The sequence below is a fragment of the Monodelphis domestica genome, chromosome 6 (assembly GCF_027887165.1).
Source record: "Monodelphis domestica isolate mMonDom1 chromosome 6, mMonDom1.pri, whole genome shotgun sequence".
In the NCBI taxonomy this organism is placed as follows: Eukaryota; Metazoa; Chordata; class Mammalia; order Didelphimorphia; family Didelphidae; genus Monodelphis; species Monodelphis domestica.
Window position 1 is genome coordinate 79,055,044 of NC_077232.1, and position 20,711 is coordinate 79,075,754.

General features: G+C 37.0%; 1 protein-coding gene across 9 annotated transcripts in view; it reads right to left on the bottom strand.

The window, feature by feature from the left end:
• LETM1 (leucine zipper and EF-hand containing transmembrane protein 1) overlaps positions 1 to 20,711 on the bottom strand; it is an 80,970-nt gene that overhangs the window by 24,846 nt on the left and 35,413 nt on the right. For all 9 annotated transcript variants that reach the window (XM_056802302.1, XM_056802301.1, XM_007496857.2 and 6 more), the window contains 5 exons: positions 18,666 to 19,119; positions 9,505 to 9,648; positions 8,895 to 9,032; positions 5,676 to 5,879; positions 981 to 1,100 (listed from right to left, as the gene is read on the bottom strand). In XM_056802302.1, coding sequence (XP_056658280.1) covers positions 981 to 1,100; positions 5,676 to 5,879; positions 8,895 to 9,032; positions 9,505 to 9,648; positions 18,666 to 19,119 — 1,060 coding nt within the window. The remainder of the gene's footprint in view (positions 1 to 980; positions 1,101 to 5,675; positions 5,880 to 8,894; positions 9,033 to 9,504; positions 9,649 to 18,665; positions 19,120 to 20,711) is intronic.

The window sequence follows — 20,711 nt, forward strand, 5'->3', positions numbered from 1 at the left end:
GAGAACACCATAAGCCAGGGGGGCTCAGGATCTGAGGGTGGCGATGTGCCCGCATCACAGGACTCAGGGCACAGAATCACTCAAAGAAAAACCGACATGTAAGAGAACCACACACACCACCACCTGGCAAGGGAGCCCATGGAAAAATGTCCCAATCTCTGTTTCTGCACAGACAGAATGGGGATCAAATTCCTAGCCTGACTAAATCAAAAGATTACCTCATTCCTTTCCTAGAAAAATAAGATCAATTCTTGATTACTTAGCAACTAGTTACAATATCTATGGATATAAAGATTGCTTCTGCTTGAACAGTACTCATCCAGAAGGCCTCACATGAAATCAAATTCAATTTACTAATTAGCAATGCCATCAGATAGTGAGGCTTTAAGTTTCAGGAATTATGTACTGACTATATTCATTTCTCTTTCTTCTGGCCCAAACAATAGACTAGAATTTCTGAAACTGTTACAAGGAATCTTGAATAAGTCACATGATGACAATCAAAAGAATAAGAGCAATATCATTCCCTTTAAAATATATATAACTCTAAGGGAATTTCTTCAGCATAAAGACTCTTCTTTTACAATCTGAATTTCCCTTTATTCTCCCCCACCTTATCTCTGAGGCACTATGTCCTTAGACTCTGGAGGACCACTGAGTCTATAAGTTCTGAAAACAATTTGAGAAATGCCAAAATAGTCAATGAAAATGCATCCAAAACTGTCCACTTCAAAGGAGCAGCTCTAACACTAAGTAATTATCCCAATCCATGCTGCACCCTACATCCACAACTGATGAGTTTGCCAGAAGTCACAAGGTTGGGATTAGTTATCAAGCCGAAAGGTACTCTCGATTGGTTTCTTAGTCACTTTGTGACTCTCAAAAATAGCCCGCATATTATCTAGTACACCCCCAATTCAATCCACATAAAATTCATAAACTCCTCATGCTGCGCACACACAATAAGGTTTGTCACTCACCTGTTTAAGTTGTTCCCTAAGACGTTCTTCTGTGACTCCCAAAGCTCTCATACCTCGGGCCCGACAAGCAGCCTGCAGTTCCTTAACATTCAGACTATCAACTCCTTCCTCAGAAATGAGCTATAAAATAAAATAGAGCTTAACAAACTCAAAAACGTGGGTTTTTCAGAAATAACTAATGAGATTTTTCTAGCTATGATTAACCCAACTGATTAGTAAACTCCAGATTACAAGCTATTTGTCTCAAATCCAAATCTGTCTAATCTTTTGAGAGGCAGCAACAAAACATGGTTCTAGGGCAAACACATCCCAATTTGGGGGTTACCATTTTTTTTTTGTTTGAGTGAAAGCAACAAGAACCTCAGAGAAAGGTGGAGAAAAGGGAAAACAAGGAAATAAGATCTACAAAGGGGAAAAAACCAGAGCACACAGAGCCCAGGCCAACCCTTTGAGAGTAAATCAGTGACAGGGGAGAAGTAAAGGATAAACAAAAGGGAAGAGTTAAGCCAGCTGGTACCAGAAAGGGAGGATAAGGACATTGCACTCTTCTACAGAAGCCCAAGAGACTTAAAAGGCTAAGGGGAAGGGTAGCTGGGCAGCATAGTGGAGAGCAGAACCCAGAGGACCTGGGTTCAAATCTGGCCTCAGGTATTTCCTAGCTCCATGACCCTAAGCAAGTCATATAACCTCATTTGCCTATCCCTTGCAGAAATTAAGGATTTAAAAAAAAAAAAAAGCTGGGAGGAGGCATTAAATGCTATGAGCAAGATGGGCCAATGAATTAAGAGAACAAGTAAAGACCTTGAAAAATGAATATGGGAGCAATGTACAGTCCTAAAAGAGCATCTGGAAGGTTTAAAATTCCAGAAGTGGGACTAAAATATTCTACTTTTTATTTCCTTTCAACTATCTTTTGACTAATTTTCAAAAGAACCTGTTTGTGGAGAATCGCTGACATTTCCTGCTGGTAGATTTGGGTGGTCTATTAGTCTAGTTAAATAAAATACAGACAAACAGAAGTGAGGAGCATGAAGAAGTGTAACAGGAGCCAAGGTGATCATTTCTTAAAGTGTACACCAAGCTGGGAAGTCAAGAGCCCAGAAGCTCCCTGTGTCTGTGCTGCCCATCTATGGACTTGGTTTTTACTCTCCAATCAGTTTCCATAGTATGGCAAGTAAAGCTTGTTAAGAGCTGAGTTTATATTGCAAATCTGCCATTTACTACTAGGGTGTCTATGGGCAGGTCACTTCTCAGGCGGCTTACTTTCTTCTTCAATCATGGATTATCACAGAGCTGTTTTAAAAAGAACACACCGTGGACAGCTGGGTGGCTAAGTGGATTGAGTCAGACCCAGAGACCGGAGGTCCTGGGTTCAAATCTGACCTCAGAAACTTCCTAGCTATGTGATATGTGACTCTGGTTAAGACAGTTGACCCCCATTGCCTAGCCCTTACCACTCTTCTGTCTCGGAACCAATACAGAATATTGATTCTAAAATGGAAGGTAAGGGTTTAAAAATGCATATATATATAGAACACACTGTAAAACACTAGATAGATGTAAGCAAATCTGAGCTGTACTAGAAGCCCACTGGGCAGGAAGTACATGTAATTTTCTATTTTATATAGAGCCTATTAGAATAAAGAGTTCCAGCTTTTCCATTTCTTTTTTTTTAGATAACAGCCACTAGGGGCTGCTATCATGTCATAATATTACTATATCTAGTGTTAAAAAAAAAGATTATTTAAATAAACAAACACCCATGAAAATTTTTAAAATCATGTGTGGGTATATGTATGTGTGCGTACCCTCGAACATGTGGACACAGTCCATCCTCAAAGCCTTTTCATCTTGGTAGAAACGGCTAGAGCTTGCAGAGCCCTGGAAGAATCCTAGCTTGCCTCTAAGCCACGGTAGGTATGGAGGAAGACTTCAGTAGAAGGGTTTTCCCCTCAAAATAGTAAATAAACAAAAATAGTAAGTAAAGTTGCTGAAATCTAGACCTTTAATGTGAAATTCAAACAGAAACTGGGGCCCCTAAATGATACATGAGAACTCTGTGGGCCACATACTGGCCTAGAAAAGCATATGTTCATATTATCTATATTCTATTAAATTGATACTTATTTTGTAAGTATTTTCCAATTAAATTTTAATCTGTTTGATACCACTGATCTAGACTAAGTCTCCAGAATGGCACAACTGGAATAACAAACATTTATAGAGGGCATTTCACTATGAATAACAGTTTACATTTATCTCAACTGATCCTGAAAAGAACCCTGTAAACAGGTAAAAAATCCAAGTATTTTTATCCCAGTTTTACAAATGAAGAACTGGAATCTGAGAAAGGTTGAATGACTTGCCCACTGTCGACCACAATGGATGCACCTCCCAGACGCTGGATCTAAAGGTGTCTCCCTGATCCTAAGTCCAGCACCCTATTTCTCCACCGATAGCTGTAAACATGCAGAGTTTTTATACTCTAAGTGGAACAGGCGCGTAAGGGAAAGCTTTAGAATTAGTGGAGGGGCAGCTAGGTGGCTCAGGGGATAGAGCTAGGCCTAAAGACAGGAGGTCCTAGGTTTAAATCTGGCCTCAGCTGGGGTTTTTGTCTTATAAGATTACTCTCACAAAAAATGAAAAATATGGAAACAAGTTTTGAGTGATAAATACATGTATAATACAGTGGACTTGCTTGTCAGCTCTGGGAGGGGGAGGAAGAGAGGAGGAAAACAACATGAATCATGGAATCTTGGGAAAATTTATGTGTAAATGTGTCACTGAAATAAAATAAAGGAGGAAAAAAATAATTTAAATCTAGCCTCAGACACTTCCTAGCTGTGTGATCCTGAGGAAGTCACTTAACTTAAGTGTCTAGCCTTACCATGCTTCTGCCTTGGAATCAATACTTAATATTGATCCTAAGACAGAAGGTAAGAGTTATTAAAAAAAAAACCTAGTAGAATAAATAAGTCTTCCAGTACTATGACAACTGAATTAATTGTTGAGAAATTATGAAGTGATTTTTACTTAGAATTGAAGCTCTAGGGATCTGAGTTTTCTGAATTTCAAGGAAGAAAGTTTATGTGAAACGTACAGGATATCTGATAAGCCTAGCTGGCATTTTGAGAAAGCGTCATGAGCTCTGGGCTGTAAGGACCCTTATATATCACCTAGTCCAATCCTCTCATTTGAAAATGAATGCAAGACTATGAGAGGAGAAAGGACATGTCCAAATCATAGGACTAAAGCCAGGAGCAGAGTCCAGGCTCAGAACCAAGGCCCAGGCCACTCCAGGGAAGGGTAGGGACTCCTTCTCAGAGTATTGTTCATAAATGCACAAAATAAGATTCAGAAGATTACAAAGGAAACCCATTTTTTAAAAATACAGCTATCAAGACATTAAGAAAACAAGTTGACTGCTCCCAAGTTAAGAATTTCTGCTAGAGAAAAATATCAGTATGGAAACAAGAGGAAAAACTGGTAATTTTCTTCACTGGTCATAAGGAAAAAAAAAGCTTTCTTCATGACTCCCTTTTGGGTTCCCTATTTCCAAAACAAAGATTTTAAGATTTAGAAAACTCATGATATTCCACCCACACTCAAGAAACAATGATGTCTGCACTGCAGGAGACAAAGAATGGCTAGTGTTTGGGTGTGCCAAGGTTTGTCATTAGTTAACAAGCAGATGCCACAGCAGCTCTGCAAAAAGCTATGCCAATGTCTCCTGCCTCTGGCTAGTAGGGGACTGGCTGGCTACTGCAATCCTAAACCTTATGCAATAATCTGAGTGATAGAGGAGCAGCTCAATCAAAGCTCAATCTCATTTCTAGATGGATTAGATTTAATACTCAGACTGAGACATGAAAAATTAAAGAAAAGATCTCTTGGTAGATCCTAAAACCAAAATACAGGGGGTCTCAAAAGTCATAGTGTAATCTTAAACTTCAATAACTTCAGAAGCATAAATGCCACAAACTTACAAAAACATTTTCAAAATTAATGATTTAAATTTTTTTAAAAAACATTGGTAACGTCTTACTAAAACTCAAAATCACGACCATCTGGTGCTGTACGTGACTCTGCTCAAATTTCTAAATTTATAAAAACCTTCAGGAGCTGCTGCTCCAGGCCTGGAAAAACTGCATTTGTTTTTTATTTTGATTTTGACCCTATGGTCATCCAAGCAGACATGTCAATTCTGATAGAACCTAAGGAGAAAAAGTCTAACAGAAATATACTGGGTGACTGAGGTGGCCGAGCAAGTGAACTTCTACAAATCCACTAGTCTAAGAGACTCAAACATGAAATGTGAAATTTAAAAGTGCACCATCTTCTTAAAATAAAAAATTTGTTTTTCAAAATTCACAGAGCTAAATGTAAAATCAATTTGAATAATTTTAAAAATATTTTCTTAGCAATTCTCTAACATTTATTACTTTTGAAGTTATTAAAGCTTAAATCTGCACTAAAACTTTTTTAACACCCTATATATTTCAGTTTAAACTTTCTTCCTTCAAAAGGAAAAAAATTTACCAACTCCCAGAGCTTCTATTCCCTTTTACAAATCGGCAGGAAAGTGCTAGAATTCTAAGTAAAAACTCTGCTACCAAAAAGGCCCTTGCAAAAAAATAATAGGCAGTGCCACTGCCAGTTTTTCTATCAGCTCACTCAGCTCTCATGCCTACCAACCTTGTCATCTGCTTTCATTGACCTCAGCCTCATGATTAACTGAAAGCGTAAAAAGTTGTTTGTCCCGATTGACTGTAGCTCCAACAGTTTGCAGAGAGCCACCAGTTGCGGCCTGGTCAGGTTGTCCAGAGTCAGCTCATCCTCAAACAGTTTGGAGAAGCGCAGGATCTCCTCATTGGTGGGCCTCTCCCCAGTCTCTCGTATCTGGAAAGCAAACAGGAGACAAAAGCTCTCCTCTGGGCCTCACACAAATCAATGAGACTCAGAGCACGGCCAGGAACCCCATCTTCCCTTCACATGTAGGATCTGCAGCCCCATGGAGCAAAATCCCAGGAACCTACACTAGGGTTCCATCACAGACTTCCCAGACTTTCTAGCACCTTGGAGCTAGAAAGGCCTTAAGGCATCTTGTCTAATCTGGCACTAAATGGGCACTGCTTTTACCACATCCCTCCCCCAAACCTATTCCATTTTAAAATGACCTAACTGTTATTTCTTTCTCATATTGGACAAAATTTGTCCCTCTGTAGCCTCTATCCATTTCTCCTATTGCTATCTTCTGGGACCAAAATAACAGAGATAAATCCTTCTTCCCTAAAACTACACTTCAAATGTGTAAAGAGAATTAACTCTTAGAAGTTCAAACTCTCTAAATATATGACACCTATCTTTTAAAGACTTTTTCTTTTTTATGAATGATAAGAAACTTATTTGGCATCCAGAAACATTTCTCCAGGTTAACATTTCTAGAGCAAAGCTAGCAATTTATCAATGAGTGTGAATTTATTCTGAGATTATGAGGAGGATCATGGATGGGAGAAAGGCTTGAGAATCAAGGCTGATAATGTAAAATACAAGTAATATTTTTTTTGTCTAGAAATAATTTTTTTTACTATCAAAAAGCTAAAATTTCATATACTAAAATGAAGTTAAAGTCTTCAGACAGTGATTACAGATAACTTGTTCTTTTGCATGAAACCAAAGGCCTATCAAAATGAAACTTAATAGAGGGAATTTTAAATTTGACAATTGCTAATGCTGCACAAATGAGTCTGGGGACAAGGAAATTCCAAGGCCAGGTGGGTTCTGCATCAATATCTTCCAGAAGGGGCTGCTGGGTGGCTCAGGGGTCCTGGGTTCAAATCTGAACTCAGACACTTTCTAGCTGTGTGACCCAGGGCAAGTCACTTAATCCCCATTGCCTAGTTGTTACTGCTCAGAACCTTAGAATGCATAGTGTTGATTCTTTTTTTTTTAATCTTACCTTCCATCTCAGAATCAATACTGTTACTACAATGTGCTTGAGAGTGTCCAAAAGCACAGGCCAAGTCTTAAGTGTCCAAAAGTCACTTCCTTGCCCAAGACCCATCTCGGCAGCTCTGTCACTCCTCTTCCCACGTGACAGTCCAGTTCCACCCCACTTCCCATTTCCCATTCTCAGAATACCAGCTCCCAGATCCATTCCTTAGCCCAGGCTGCCCCACTCCCCAGGCCTACCATGTATTCCCTTTCCTTATTCCCTGGAATCCCCAGCTTGCTTCAAGTCAGTTAAAACCTAAGAGAAGCATTTCATGATTGCCCTAGTTATTGGCATTTACTCCTTTCTCACGTGACTTGTACCCGTACTCTCTCCCATTTCAGCCTGCACCCTTGGAGGGCAGGGCAGGGTCCCTCTGTCCTTGGCCTCTAGCCCCTAGCATTGTACCTTCCACATAAGTGGGGAAACAAAGGTGATCGGGATTCTTGCTCGAGCTTTATTAATAGCTAATTTTCTGACCTTAGATAAGTAATTTCACCTCTCCTGGGTTTCTATAGAAAATGTGACTTGTAATAGAACAATCCAGTTCTAGTCAGCTCTGAAATAGGCTGGTCCCATTTAACAGCTAGCATGGTGGGTTCTTTGCTACAATGGGAAATGGCTGACTTTTGTGGCACCATCCTGTCCTTTTCATGCCTCTTTCCTAACAGGTCCTCCCATCAGTCTGGGCTCTGTCAATGTGCCACCAAAAAAATAGCCTCACCATCTTTCCATCTGCTTTGAAGAATCAAGCCACTTAACCAGCTTTACCTGAACTGTACCTAAAAGTAGAATAAATCCCACTAACAAAATGCAAGAGCATTAGTGTATGGACTTAGTGGTGTCTGTTCTGGATACGTGACTGTCCCAGTTCTTCACTGTGTGGAATTTGCTGCAAAGAGCACGAGGGAGGACATCGAAACCCCTGGTTCTAATTCTGGCTCTGAGAGCATGTCTCTAATTGAGCAAGTCTCTTCTCTGGTCTTCTCTTTCCTTGGAAAAGACAATCTCTTCCCACTCTAAAAATTTCTCCCATTTTTATCTCTAAAAAACGTACTTAAACTCTTAGTTGCATATTTGAAAAGGAATATCATCTCAGATCAAAATGTAGTTATTCTACCTCTCAAAGAGACTAATAAAAAGTACATTACAGCTCTATCCCTGCACTAATTCTAATCAAAGCCTCTTCTTGCTTGGCTTTTGTTATCATTGCACTTGAGTCAAGAAGGCAAGAAAACAAATATTCTTTGTTTGGGCTTTGGAGGGGTGGATAAAAAAGCACATGTGGGGAGGCATCCTGGCCTAGGAGCCAAAAGGGATGGCTCTAGCTTTTCTACTCATTCTCAGGTAAGTCTCTTTTCCACTGTGCTGTGGGGCCTCAGAAGTTCATGCACTAGACTGAGTAGACATTCTTCTCTTCTTACAAATGGGGAAGTTTATCCCTGATTGTACAAGGCATTCCTGTAGATTAGAGCTTAACCTAGTGCCGAATTAAATTGACTAAAAATATTTGGCTGAGAAAACTGTAGTAACTTCATAATTTTTTAACCCATTAGCAAATTGTGTTTTTGCATAAACATAAATCCCAAACAGTTGGGATTATTACCTCTAATTTACAAATGAGGAAACTAAAAACTCACCAAAAGGAGAAATGACTTGTCTGTAGCTTTAAGACTATACTATAGCAAAACTAAGACAACAACACAAGTCATTTGCTTCTCTGTCTAATGCTATTTCATCAAGGCTTAAGTTTTAGAGACATGAATAAATTTCATCACAAAACATTCCTTCCAATGAATGTCCAAAACAATTTTAAAAAGAAAATTTTTGGATAACACTACAAAAATTCAGAACTATTTTAAATTCCTTAACTAAATAGCTTGAAATGCATAAAGTCAGACACCTGAAAAACCATCAGTCACCTTTTGAAAAAATTTTGAAAAGTCTTCTGTAGCACTTCCTTTGGCAGCTTTGTTTTTTAACGCCATTTCCTCAATTGTGTCTTGAAGAAATTTAGCCACTTCAAGTTTTACTCTCAATTCTTTCTTCAATTTCTCCTCCTAGGAAAAAAAAAAAAGGAAGCTTTTGCTCACAAAGTCCCATCCAGGAAATATGTATTAATTCTGATCATTGCCCTGTTTATCCTCCTCAAGAGTAACCATCACATCCATGTCTCCTCACTGGAGAATGTCCATTATGAATGTGCGGAAACAATGAAGCTACCATTTCATTAGCAGAAATGGACTATTTCATTATGGCTGACTGGCTCCAAAGAAACAAAATGGCTCCCCTTTATTTTATTTTGGAATACAAATCACACACACACACACACACACACACACACACACACACACACACACACACGTTTTATTTTATTTAAAATAGAATAGCACTGCAATATAAAAATAACCCAAAGTTTTCAAATTGACAACTATGGTCAACATCTGAAATATGATTGTGAACTGCAAGGCTATTTTAAACAATTTAAAAATCATTTATAAGCCAGCTCATTTGACTATGTTTTACTGTTACCTTTATGGACTGTGTTTCAAATGTTGATGGTAGCATATTTGGGAAGAGCTTAACAGCAATTGGAAGCAGGAACTCCATGAATGGGACCACAATAAAGACCAGGAAAGGGACCAGACGAAAGAGATCAGCACATATCCGAAGAAACTGGGGAAGAGAAAAATATTAATGGACAACTAGAAAGAATTATTTTTACAAAGGGAGACTTTTTTCCTACATGAGAATCAGTGGCAACTACAATACATTATAAGGAAGAGTTGTCTAAAACAGGAATAGGAAATATAAAGAAGTACCAAGTCTTAGGGGCAGCTAGGTGGCCGAGTGGCCTGAGTGTCAGGCCTGGAGACAGGAGGTGCTGAGTTCAAATCTGCCCTCGAATATTTCCTAGCTGTGTGACTCTCAGAAAATCATTTAACCCCCATTGCCTAGTCCTTACACTTCTATCTTAGAATTGTTATTAAGACAGAAAGGGTTAAAAATAAAAAAATAGAAAAAAATTTTAAAGAATTCATTATTTGATTGTTTTTAAAAGACTGAAAAACTAGAAAACAATATAGCAAAATTAGGCACAGACCAATATCTCACACTAAGATATGGCCAAAATGGGTACATGATGACATTAAGTAATAATGAACAGGATGAATTCAGAAAAACATAGAAAGACTTCAATGAACTGATGCAAAATGAAGTGAGCAGAAATAAGAGAACACTGTATACAATAACAAAAGTATTGTATGATGATCAATTGTGAAGGACTAAACTATTATCAGCAAAACAAGGTTCAAAGATAACTACAAAGAAGTCGCAATAAAATTTAAAAAAATTTTTTAAACAATTTTTTTTAACACTATCCACAGCCAAAGAAAAAAACTGTTGGAATCTGACTTCAGATCAAAGCACACCATCCTTCACATTATTTCCTTTATAGTTTTTTGTTGTATGTGTGATATGAGTCTTCTCTCATTGCATGGGGAAAATGGAAATATGTATTGTATAAAAGTTCTGATATAATATATATCAGACTATTTACTGCTTCTGAAAGGGGGAGAGTGAAAAAAAATCTGATTTGAGAAATTTCAGAAAATAATTATGCAAAATTGTTTCTATATATAATTAAAGAAAATATTCATTTTTTTAAAAGATACATAAACATAAAGAAAAGTATCATAAGGAGAACATGTCATAAAATAACAGATCTATGGATAAAGCAATAGAAAGCACTACAAGATATAAAATGGATAATCTAGACTACATTAAATTTAAAAGCCTTTGCACAAACAAAATTAATACAACCATGACTAGGAGGAAAATAAAGCTAAAGGGAAAATTCATAACAAGTATCTGACAAAGGCCTCAATTTTCAAATACGTGATGAATAAGGATACAAGTCATTCCCCTTTTGATAGTTGGTCAAAGGACAAACAGGCAGTTTTCAGATAAAGAAATCTTTCAGTCATATAAAAAAATGTTGCAAATCACTATTGAGTAGAGAAATGCAAATTAAAACAACTCTGAGGTACCACCTCATACCTAGTAGATTGGCCAATACAGTTGTATATGAAAAGGAAAATGACAAATGTCAGAGAGGATGTGGGAAAACTGGGACATTAAAGCACTGTTGGTAGAGTTGTGAAGTGATCCGACCATTCTGGAGAGTAATTTGTAACTATGCCCAAAGGTCAGCAATACTACTACCACTGCTTGGTCTATCTATATCCCATAGAGATTTTAAAAGGGGAAAGGGCTTATTGTACAAAAATATTTACAGCAGTTCTTGTGAGGGCAAAGAACTGGAAACTGAGGAGATGTCCATCAACTGGGGAATGACTTAACAAGTTGTGGCATATGATTGTATGGAATACTCCTGTGCTCTAAAAGAAATGATGAGACAGAGAACTTCAGAAAAACCTGGAATATGAACTGGCACATGAACAGAACCAGAACAATTGAACACAACAACAATACTGAAAGATGAATAACTGTGAATGACTGGCTATTCTCAATGATACAAGGACCAAAGACATTATCAAATGACTTAGGATGAAAAATACTATCTACCTCAAGAGAAAGAACTGATGGAGTCTGAATGCAAATCAAAGCAGACCGGTCTTCCCTTTATTCTCTTCAGGATTTTTTTTAATGTGTCTTCTGCCACAACATGACAAATATGGAAATGTTTTGTATAATAGCACCAATGTAAAACTATTTATCATCTCAGGGAAGAAAGGAAGGGAGAGAATGTGGGATTCAAAACGTTAGCAAACAAATGCCAAAAACTGTATATATAATTGGGGAAAAAAATATAATATTACTGGGGAGGAGGGAGGAGGAAAGGGAAGAAAGGGAGGGAGGGAGGGTGGGAACTAGAGAAACTTCAGGAAGACAGACACAATGATGCATTGCTGATGGACCTATGAAGCAGTTTGACTATTCTGGATCTCAATTTTGAAACTTCAACAAAAGTGGTTGCTGTTCATTTAAAAAAAGTAAACGTCATAAACAGAAGCTCTGACCATGTCACTCTTGCATTCAATAAACTCTCCTGACTCTAGAACTTAAAATAAGCTCTTTTGGTTAGCTTTTGAAGCACTCTGTCACCTGCCCCCAACCTACCTTTCCAGAAGCTGAAGAACTGGTAGGTAAAGTATAAACAGAAAGTAGACTACACTTTAGAAATATGGGGGTGAAAGAAGAGAGGTAGGGTAATCCCTTAAACTAGGAACAGAGCTAAGAGAAACACTGAAGGAGGAGGGGGGGGGTGGGGGTGGAGAGCAGGACTGGGGAAACTTGAATATGTCTGATAGAACCTGAATGTCTGATAGGCCAAAGGGAAGAGACCATCATTAAAAAAAAAAAACACAGAGCATCATATCCTCTGGAATTAAAGGGAAGAAACAAAGAATGGATGACCACAGAAAGAGGTTTCTGTTGGGTGAAATGGGTCTCTGCCATCTTCCCAACCAGAGTAGTTAGTCTCCAGACCCTTTTTGTGGCATCTGGGATTGCCATCATACTTGGACGTTACTGCACCCAGTGAATGCTGCTCCCTATATTACTTGTCAGGCGCATCAGTGTCTTCTGCGGCTCACAAAGGCACAGCATGGATGAATGGATGATTCCTAGTCTCACCTCCAGCCACAAAGTGAAATGTCTCATGTTCTCCTTAGCAGTCACAGGCCTTATATGGAAGGGCAGCACAGGTAGCTATTTCACCTCAACAAGCACCTCTTTTTACCTAAATGAGATCTTCCTCCTCTTCCAACATCACAGCATCTACTGCTTGTCTTTTGCAGAAGCCCTGACCACACCCATTTATTTGTCCCTTTTTTCCTTAGCTTTTCTATTCTATCATCTCACAAGATTCCAGCATTTCTTTATCACCATCACACAGAAAAGGCTTTTTTTTCCATACAGCAAAATCCCCAGCACAGTGCATCAGGTATGATCTTCAGTTCTGCTCTGTCAAATCCCTTTGTTGCTAGTCTTAAAGAGCTGTTTGTTGTCAAAGTCCAAATCCCAGGCCTCTTTTCTGCCCCTACCCATATCCCCGTTGCCATGGCATGTAGGCCAGAGCCGTTCCAGAAACCTGAAGGTTTAAGAATGGAAATTGAAAGGACCTCAAAACGAAAAGGAGACCATACACTTTTGCAGCAAGAATTGTCAGATGACAGCAATTTAACTATGTAATTAATTTCTAGATAGAAAATAATCTTAGCTTTTAAACCTGAATATTATGGAAAATATATTTTAATAAAATTATTTTATTGCTGACAATGTAATAGTTTGTATCACTGGAGAAAAATCAGTTTGATCATATTTTCTTTTGAATGATAAGGTAATCTGTGATGTTTGTTGATAACTAAAACTACACTTAGTTGCATTTTAAGTTAAACAAATTTCAAAAGGCAAAAAAAATTTAATATGTATGAATATATGTCAATCCACATTTAAATTTTATCTATGGAGATATTTATTCCAAAACTAGATCCCAAGACAAAAGCTACATGGCAAGAAAATAAAGACAGAATCTTTAGCTCTATGCAACCAACAAAGTCTTACAAATCCAAGTTGTCATTTTCAAAAGAGCTAAAAATGAGACGCATCTCATAGAGAGGCACCCAAAGTAACATAAGTTAACAGTCAGGGCCTGTTTCACTTTTGTATGTCTTAGTGCCTAAACAATGTTTATCAGGCACATAATGGGTATTTCTTGAATATCACTCAAAAATCACCAGGTCAAGGAGACTGCTATTTAATTATCCCTTAAAATTAAGCAAGCCAGGGGGCAGCTGGGTAGTTCAGTGGATTGAGAACCAGGCCTAGAGACAGGAGGTCCTAGGTTCAAATCCGGCCTCAGCCACTTCCTAGCTGTGTGACCCTGGGCAAGTCACTTGATCCCCATTGCCTAGCCCTTACCACTCTTCTGCCTTGGAGCCAATACACGGTATTGACTCCAAGACGGAAGGTAAGGGTTTATATAAAAAAAAAAAATTAAGCAAGCCAATATGCAGAAATTTCTCCTACAAAAATCATCATAAACAAATCTGAAATATCTGCCCAAAATTCAGGCAAATCACTCAGGATGACGAGAATCTTACATCTATCATTCCTAACTCTCCTCCCTAGCCAATCTAACTTAAGTCTTTGATGAAACAGTTAAAGCCAAAGAATGAGACTTTCCTTAACAGGTAAAATCTGAGGACAGAGGCCACAGAATTTAGAATAAGACAACTGAAATTTCCAGTACAACTGGAAATATTTTATCTTGAGAAAAATGTATAAAATTATCATTGAGATTTCTGGGAGTCAGTAAGCTAAACAAGGCCGCTCTCCCCTATGCTTATAGTGCCCACCTGCCTTGAGTGACTACCAGACACAGACACAGCAAGGGCAGTTTCAGAGACAAAAGGGATCATAGAGAAGTTATCTTCATGTAAAATTGGAAGTACTGACTGCCTGAAACAACACAGAAACAAAGCTAATTCAGGAACTCATTATGTCTCACTTACTTCTCTCTACAATGATACTTTCCATACTGACTACCACTGTCAGGACTAGTTTCAATATTATTTTGTGATACTGTGAGAACTATTAATTGATTTTGTTTCATTCATCAAAAAAATTTTCTTGTCATACTCCATGTGGTTTTTATTATTCTCTAGAACAAGCATACCTAACACAGGTATATTTCTCCTAATTTATAAGGAAGTGAATGAAGAAAGGGAAGCCTATAAAACAGAAATTTCAAGAACATCTTTCAGAAAAATCTCTATTCCATGTATATGTAACTGCAAAATAATGTCTACCTCATTGTGACTCTCAATATGAATACAATTTTTACCACATCTTTTTTAATAATGGTCATACTGACATTCTAGGCAACAATAACTATCATTTATAAGTGCTTTCAGTTTAGCCAAGCAATTTATATCCATGATCTTATCTGGCAGCATTTCCTATGGGAAATGAACCTCAATTTCTCATCACATCTACTTTATCCTATTATAATTTTTAAAATGTGATTTTTCTCTTCTTTTGGCTCTTCAAGGATCTATTCATTGGAGTGGATATTCCCTCCACAGATGCCAATAGTTTTCATGAGATACCGTGGTTGAAAGCATCCTTTACCCTATAGTGGTGATGGTGAATCTTTTAGAGACCAAATGCCCAAACTGTAACCCTCACACCACATGTGAGCCGCCTCCCACTCCACCTCCTCCCTGCCCCCCCCCCCCACCTTATCCCAGATACAGGAGGAGAATGCACTTCCATTGGGCTGCTGAGCAGAGGGGCAGGTCATGTGACAAATGGCACCCATGCCAAAGGTTCACCAACACAGCCCTATAGCATTGCATTTAATAATGAGCTTGTCCAACTAAGCCAGGCTGACCTTCAGATGCCAGAAGTACAATCTATCACCTTATCTACTTGAAGTCTTTCCAGTTTCATAAAACCTGCCAGAAATTCTATACTGTACCCCAATAACACACTGAAAGACAATTTTTTTCTATAATTATTCTAATTATTGACACTTTTTCAAATCCTTTTGTCCCCCTTTATGGTATCCACATCATTATATTATAAGCCAGACCATTTGATGGCATTTAATTTCTTTTCTAGTAGAGATAGCTATATTTCAAGCTGTCAGCATCCAACAATTGATGGGAAATGGGTCTTATACCTGTTGCATTCACTTCCTGCTCAAAAAGAGAATAACAGATAATGATCCCAGGAAGCATATACTCCCCTGGACTTTATCTTCTTATTCTCTAAGTCACCTTCTCCTCCTATTCAGGCAAAGAAGAACACAACAACAGAGCTTCCCAAGATGACTTCAAAGTGGGACCTTTCCCACAGCAGCATTTTGGTAATTTATGATTCTCTTTGAGCTACAAGGTGTACATGATGCTACACTAGGAGGCAGAGGTAGAATAAGAGCCCTGGGCTCCATATCTAGCTTTGGCACTTACTCAAGGAAGTGGCTGTGGGCAAGTCACTTCACTTCTTTTGAGTCACAATTTCTTCATTTGTAAGAAAATAACTTGCACTGCTGTCCCTCAGGGCTGTGAGGGAAACATTTATAAATGGCTATAAGACATTCAACTGTTATTAAATATCAATCTAGCTATTTAATTCTAAAGTTTCCCATATATACTGTCAATTATCTGTGGCCTTCTGAAAAGTAAAAATATTGAAATAAAATCAGATTTTGGACAATGTCATCTTTGCTAAAGCTGTTTCTGAGACTCCACATTTAGAAAACAAAATTTCTTATAAAGGTAACAAAATACTTTTAATCCTGAGACTTGTAAAAGGAATACTCTATAGTTCTTTTTTGAACTATCAATCAATCATTTGCTATTAAGTGTCTAACCTACATTAATGGCATTTTCCCCACTTTCACTTCTGCCAGGAACAGGACCATCATTAGCAGTAGCATGCCTCAGAGAATGGAGAGAGAGAAAAGGCTGGCTGACAAGTTATTCCCTGAAAAAAGACAAGAAACACCATATGGTCTGCAATGCACAACCTCAATTATTTTAATGTTATTCTTTTCTGGACATATTTTTTCCTTCAAAAGAGATCTCTGATCATGTATCTAACCCCAAATTACAATGAATATACAATCTTAAACTGAGAGGAAAAACTCTAGGCAGTAGGCTCTGCTCCCCACCATCCCCAAAACCAATGCCATTAACTATATATGTACAGAAATGTAAAAAATGAAACTCATTTATTCAGACATTTCCAACATGAACTGAAATACTATATATGCTAAGACTAATTAGCTGCTTCATTGATCCTAAAAAAAAAAAAAGGAACCCTTGGAGACATTTCACCAAATTTGCTGTCAATCTGTCTGATTCCCTGGGTTCTTAAATTCTAAGGGTTCATTGTGTCAGAGTTTCCTGCTGCTATTCTGAATTGTCATAAGGATACTAACTCCTTGATCTTTGCTGTTTAAAAGTTTCCAACTGAAACACTTCAGGAAAAACAGCATGCCACTACTTTTAAAAAAAGTAATAACATTAAAAATTATCAGGCAGTATATTTATATACTAGACTTTCTTGAAGTTTACATTTAAACAACTAACAATGAGAAACTCAATTTCAAATTCTTCAATAAAGCAGGTTATCTACTAAGATAGTAAGTCTTTCACATTAGTCATTAGTAATTATGAAATACAAGTATAGTTTCCAGTCTTGATGCTGAAATTAGCCCACAAATCAATTACTACCTGGTTCAAAACATAAGTGTAAAAAAACATATATTGACAAAAATAAAAGCCTAGCAGTATAATGCTGACACATTCAAATATATTCCATGATGTGAATTATACCTTAAAAAGCCCTTAAAATTAAATCATTCAAAACTGAGCTTATTTACTACCCTAGCAGTATTCATTTGGATTACATTTTGCATTTCCCTCCATAAAGACTGTTTGAAAAATATATCATACAAATAAAAAAAATCTACTAAAATTTGAAAAGCAGAACTACAAATCACATTCTTATCAATCACAATAAAAAATCCTACTCTTTTTTAACAAGACATAATAAAAATGTAAAACAAATTAAAACTAGCCACAGTCATTAAATGTGTTAAAACATGAAATCTGAACAAAGCATCCTACCATTTTCTTTTCAAAGGTTGTTCTTGTATGCACACTTGTATAAAGGATTTGGAATTCATAAAGCTTCCCTTTTTAATTCCAAATACCCAAATTAAAATACTGCTTCTTTAGATTTCAAGTAATTGAACAAATTAACAAATACTCTTAGACTAGAGGAGTCTAAGACTCACATGTAGAAAAGTTGTCATCTGTATATCCTTTCTCTTCTCCACCAAAGTCTCAATTCTACTGTTTTGGGGCAGCACAAAGTTCATCTGTCCTTCCAACACTCTTGCTCTTACATTCATTTTCAGATAAAGGAACAGCCTAAAAAGCTTTCCTGGACAAGAGGACTTACATTTCTTTTTTCTTTTATAAATTTATTCAGATGAAAATTGCTGATAAAAATCCAATATACTTTGTCAGATACAGCTTGGTAAAAATAATATAAAGTGTATTCTATTAATGCATTTGTCTAGAATATTAAACATCTTAATACAATGATTAATATATTAGTTTAAAATGCATATTTGGGGGCATTAAATGTCAAATTTTGCTTGCAAACTGGTTACTTATAATCTTACATATATTTTGTACAATTGCAAGAGCACAAAGAACTTAACAAAATGTATTTACTGAATCTCCTTAAATATTCCTATGCAAAAGGCCAAGAGAAGGCATTCTTATTCCCTTCTTTAAGTAAAGAAAAGAGTAGTGAAGCATTTAGTTCCAAGATGCTCAGCAAGAAAAAATGGAGGTAAGTCTTCTACTATCTAGCCCAATCATCTAGAGGCCACTGGCTTGTAGGTTACCTTGAATTAACTTTTGAAATTTCAATCTTTATATTTAAAAAGATTAGGGAAATGGAGAATCCTTTTTCCATACAAGAATAATCATCAACTAGTCCTCATGAGGCATGAATATACTTTATACAATCTTATACAAAAACAACTTCTCTAGTTTCTAGTGTTCAAATTCAAGAATGTTTAAAGCAACACAAAATCAAACAAAATCAAACACAGGTAATCACAGATATTCACTCCCTGTTACCTGTCTCCGCTCCCTCCGAGATAAAGTGCCACCATGGAGAATTCGCCAAAGTGTCCGTGCAGCAATCTTTGTATCAATCCATAACAATCGGAAGCCATGATAATAATGCTTAAGCTCATCCACAATCTTCTGAACAATTGATTTCTTCACAGCCACCTCTACAGTGGGGCTGTAGACAGGCCCACCTTCTTCAAGCTTCTTATTTTTATCTTTAATAGATTTAAGGGATTTTTCCACTACCGAGTCATCACGAACAGGGCAAGAAGAGTGCAAGCACCGCACAGAAATGTGTGGAGACTGAAGAGAGTGAAAACTGGAAAGAGGCGTCCATGATTCAGGAGATCTCACTACCATATATATTTGTTCAGGTCTTTTAGTCCAACAATTTAAGTGATCACTTTTGAAGGACATGTAAACAGAGTGGACATGAGTGGAACAACCAAATTTAAAATTCCTTTAGGAAAAAAAAGAGAAAACAATAAGCAATCAAAGAATTTAACTCACAGATATAGCAAGATGAATTGAAATAGTACACCATAATTTGTCAGAAAACACAAGTATAAACTGGCTCTAGACAAATACATTAAATTCAGTGAACATACCAATATGTGAAAGGCTTCTTTGTTAAAATGTCTTCAGTCACTCACTGTAAACTATTTCCTGAAACTATTTCCCTTCTTGAGTCAAGATACAAACCACTTTTCTTTTACTATTAATTTATATGATAATATTAAAGGGAAATTTTATAATTTCTAGCTTGCAAGGTAATATATTTCTAAATATTTGAATAACTGGCTCCTACAGAGTTTGAACAAAAAGAAAAATATAAACAAAAATAAAAACAAAAAGAAAGGCATAAGTGGTTTGGGTTGGCTATCTCAATTGGTTAAGACATGGTACCAGTGAAGGTAGGATTGTGGAACTGATCTACATCCAAATAAGAGGTTTTTCTCTTCCCCCTCTTATCCCATGACATCCCCCAAAGTAGAAACCAAACCTATCTTTTTAACCAACAGGTAGGCTCTGGAGAGTGTGATTCTCAAGAACCATTTAGCCTCCAAAAATATCCCATAACCTGATTCCTCAAAAAAGGAATGGGGAGAATCTAAAAAGGTAAAATTCTTGGTTGAGTTTTTTTTTTTTAAACCGCTAATGAGGTTTAATGTCTTCCAAGCATTTCTACCTGTACAGATAAATACATTGAAATACCTTACCTACCAGACCTCACCACAACCCCTTAATTATTCCAAATGAATTTATTAGTACTCTGATATTTGATATCAATGCAAACAAAGGTGGTAACAGATAAGGTCACCAAAAAGAAAAAAAAAATTGTTAAATTATGTACAGAAGCAAGGAATAAAAGTTCAACCCCCTCTCCCCTCCCATGTAGCCTCACACCTTTACATCATTAATACTTTCTTAAAGAAAAAAAAAGAAAACACCAAATTGTATTACAAAAAAACTTAAACATTTTTATTTTAATAGGAAATGACTCATTTATTAGAGAAGCAATTGAGGACACTGAGAAACATTCAAGATTTTCAAAAGGTCAAAGATACAGATGGCAACTGAAAAAAAAGATCTCAAGACCTTTTACTAGTGAAAAAGGGGCTCAAATCATAAAGGCAATTGAAAAACTATCAATAACTACCAGCCCATCAACCTACTTTCCCATTCACAATATTTTTGTGAGAATAATTATAAATAGCAGGGCACACTGGATGAATGCACGAGAAGGGAACAAGAAGGCTCAGACAAGTGGCTTGGCTTTCCATGATAGATCACACCTTTAACATCACACATATGACTCAAAAATGTAGAATATAAAAAGTCCATGGTGTTTGTTGAATATTTTTTGAAGTTCAGTTTGTACAAAAAATATTGCCATAAAGGTCTCTTTCTTAAGAATGTGTTTCTGTTCACCATTGTGATGGAAAAGATCTGGTGCAAAATCCAAACTGAAGAGAAATTTCCTGTAGGAAATCCTCTAGATATTTCAGTTTATAAATGACATGCTGACTGCATCAAACCCTTCTCATCCAG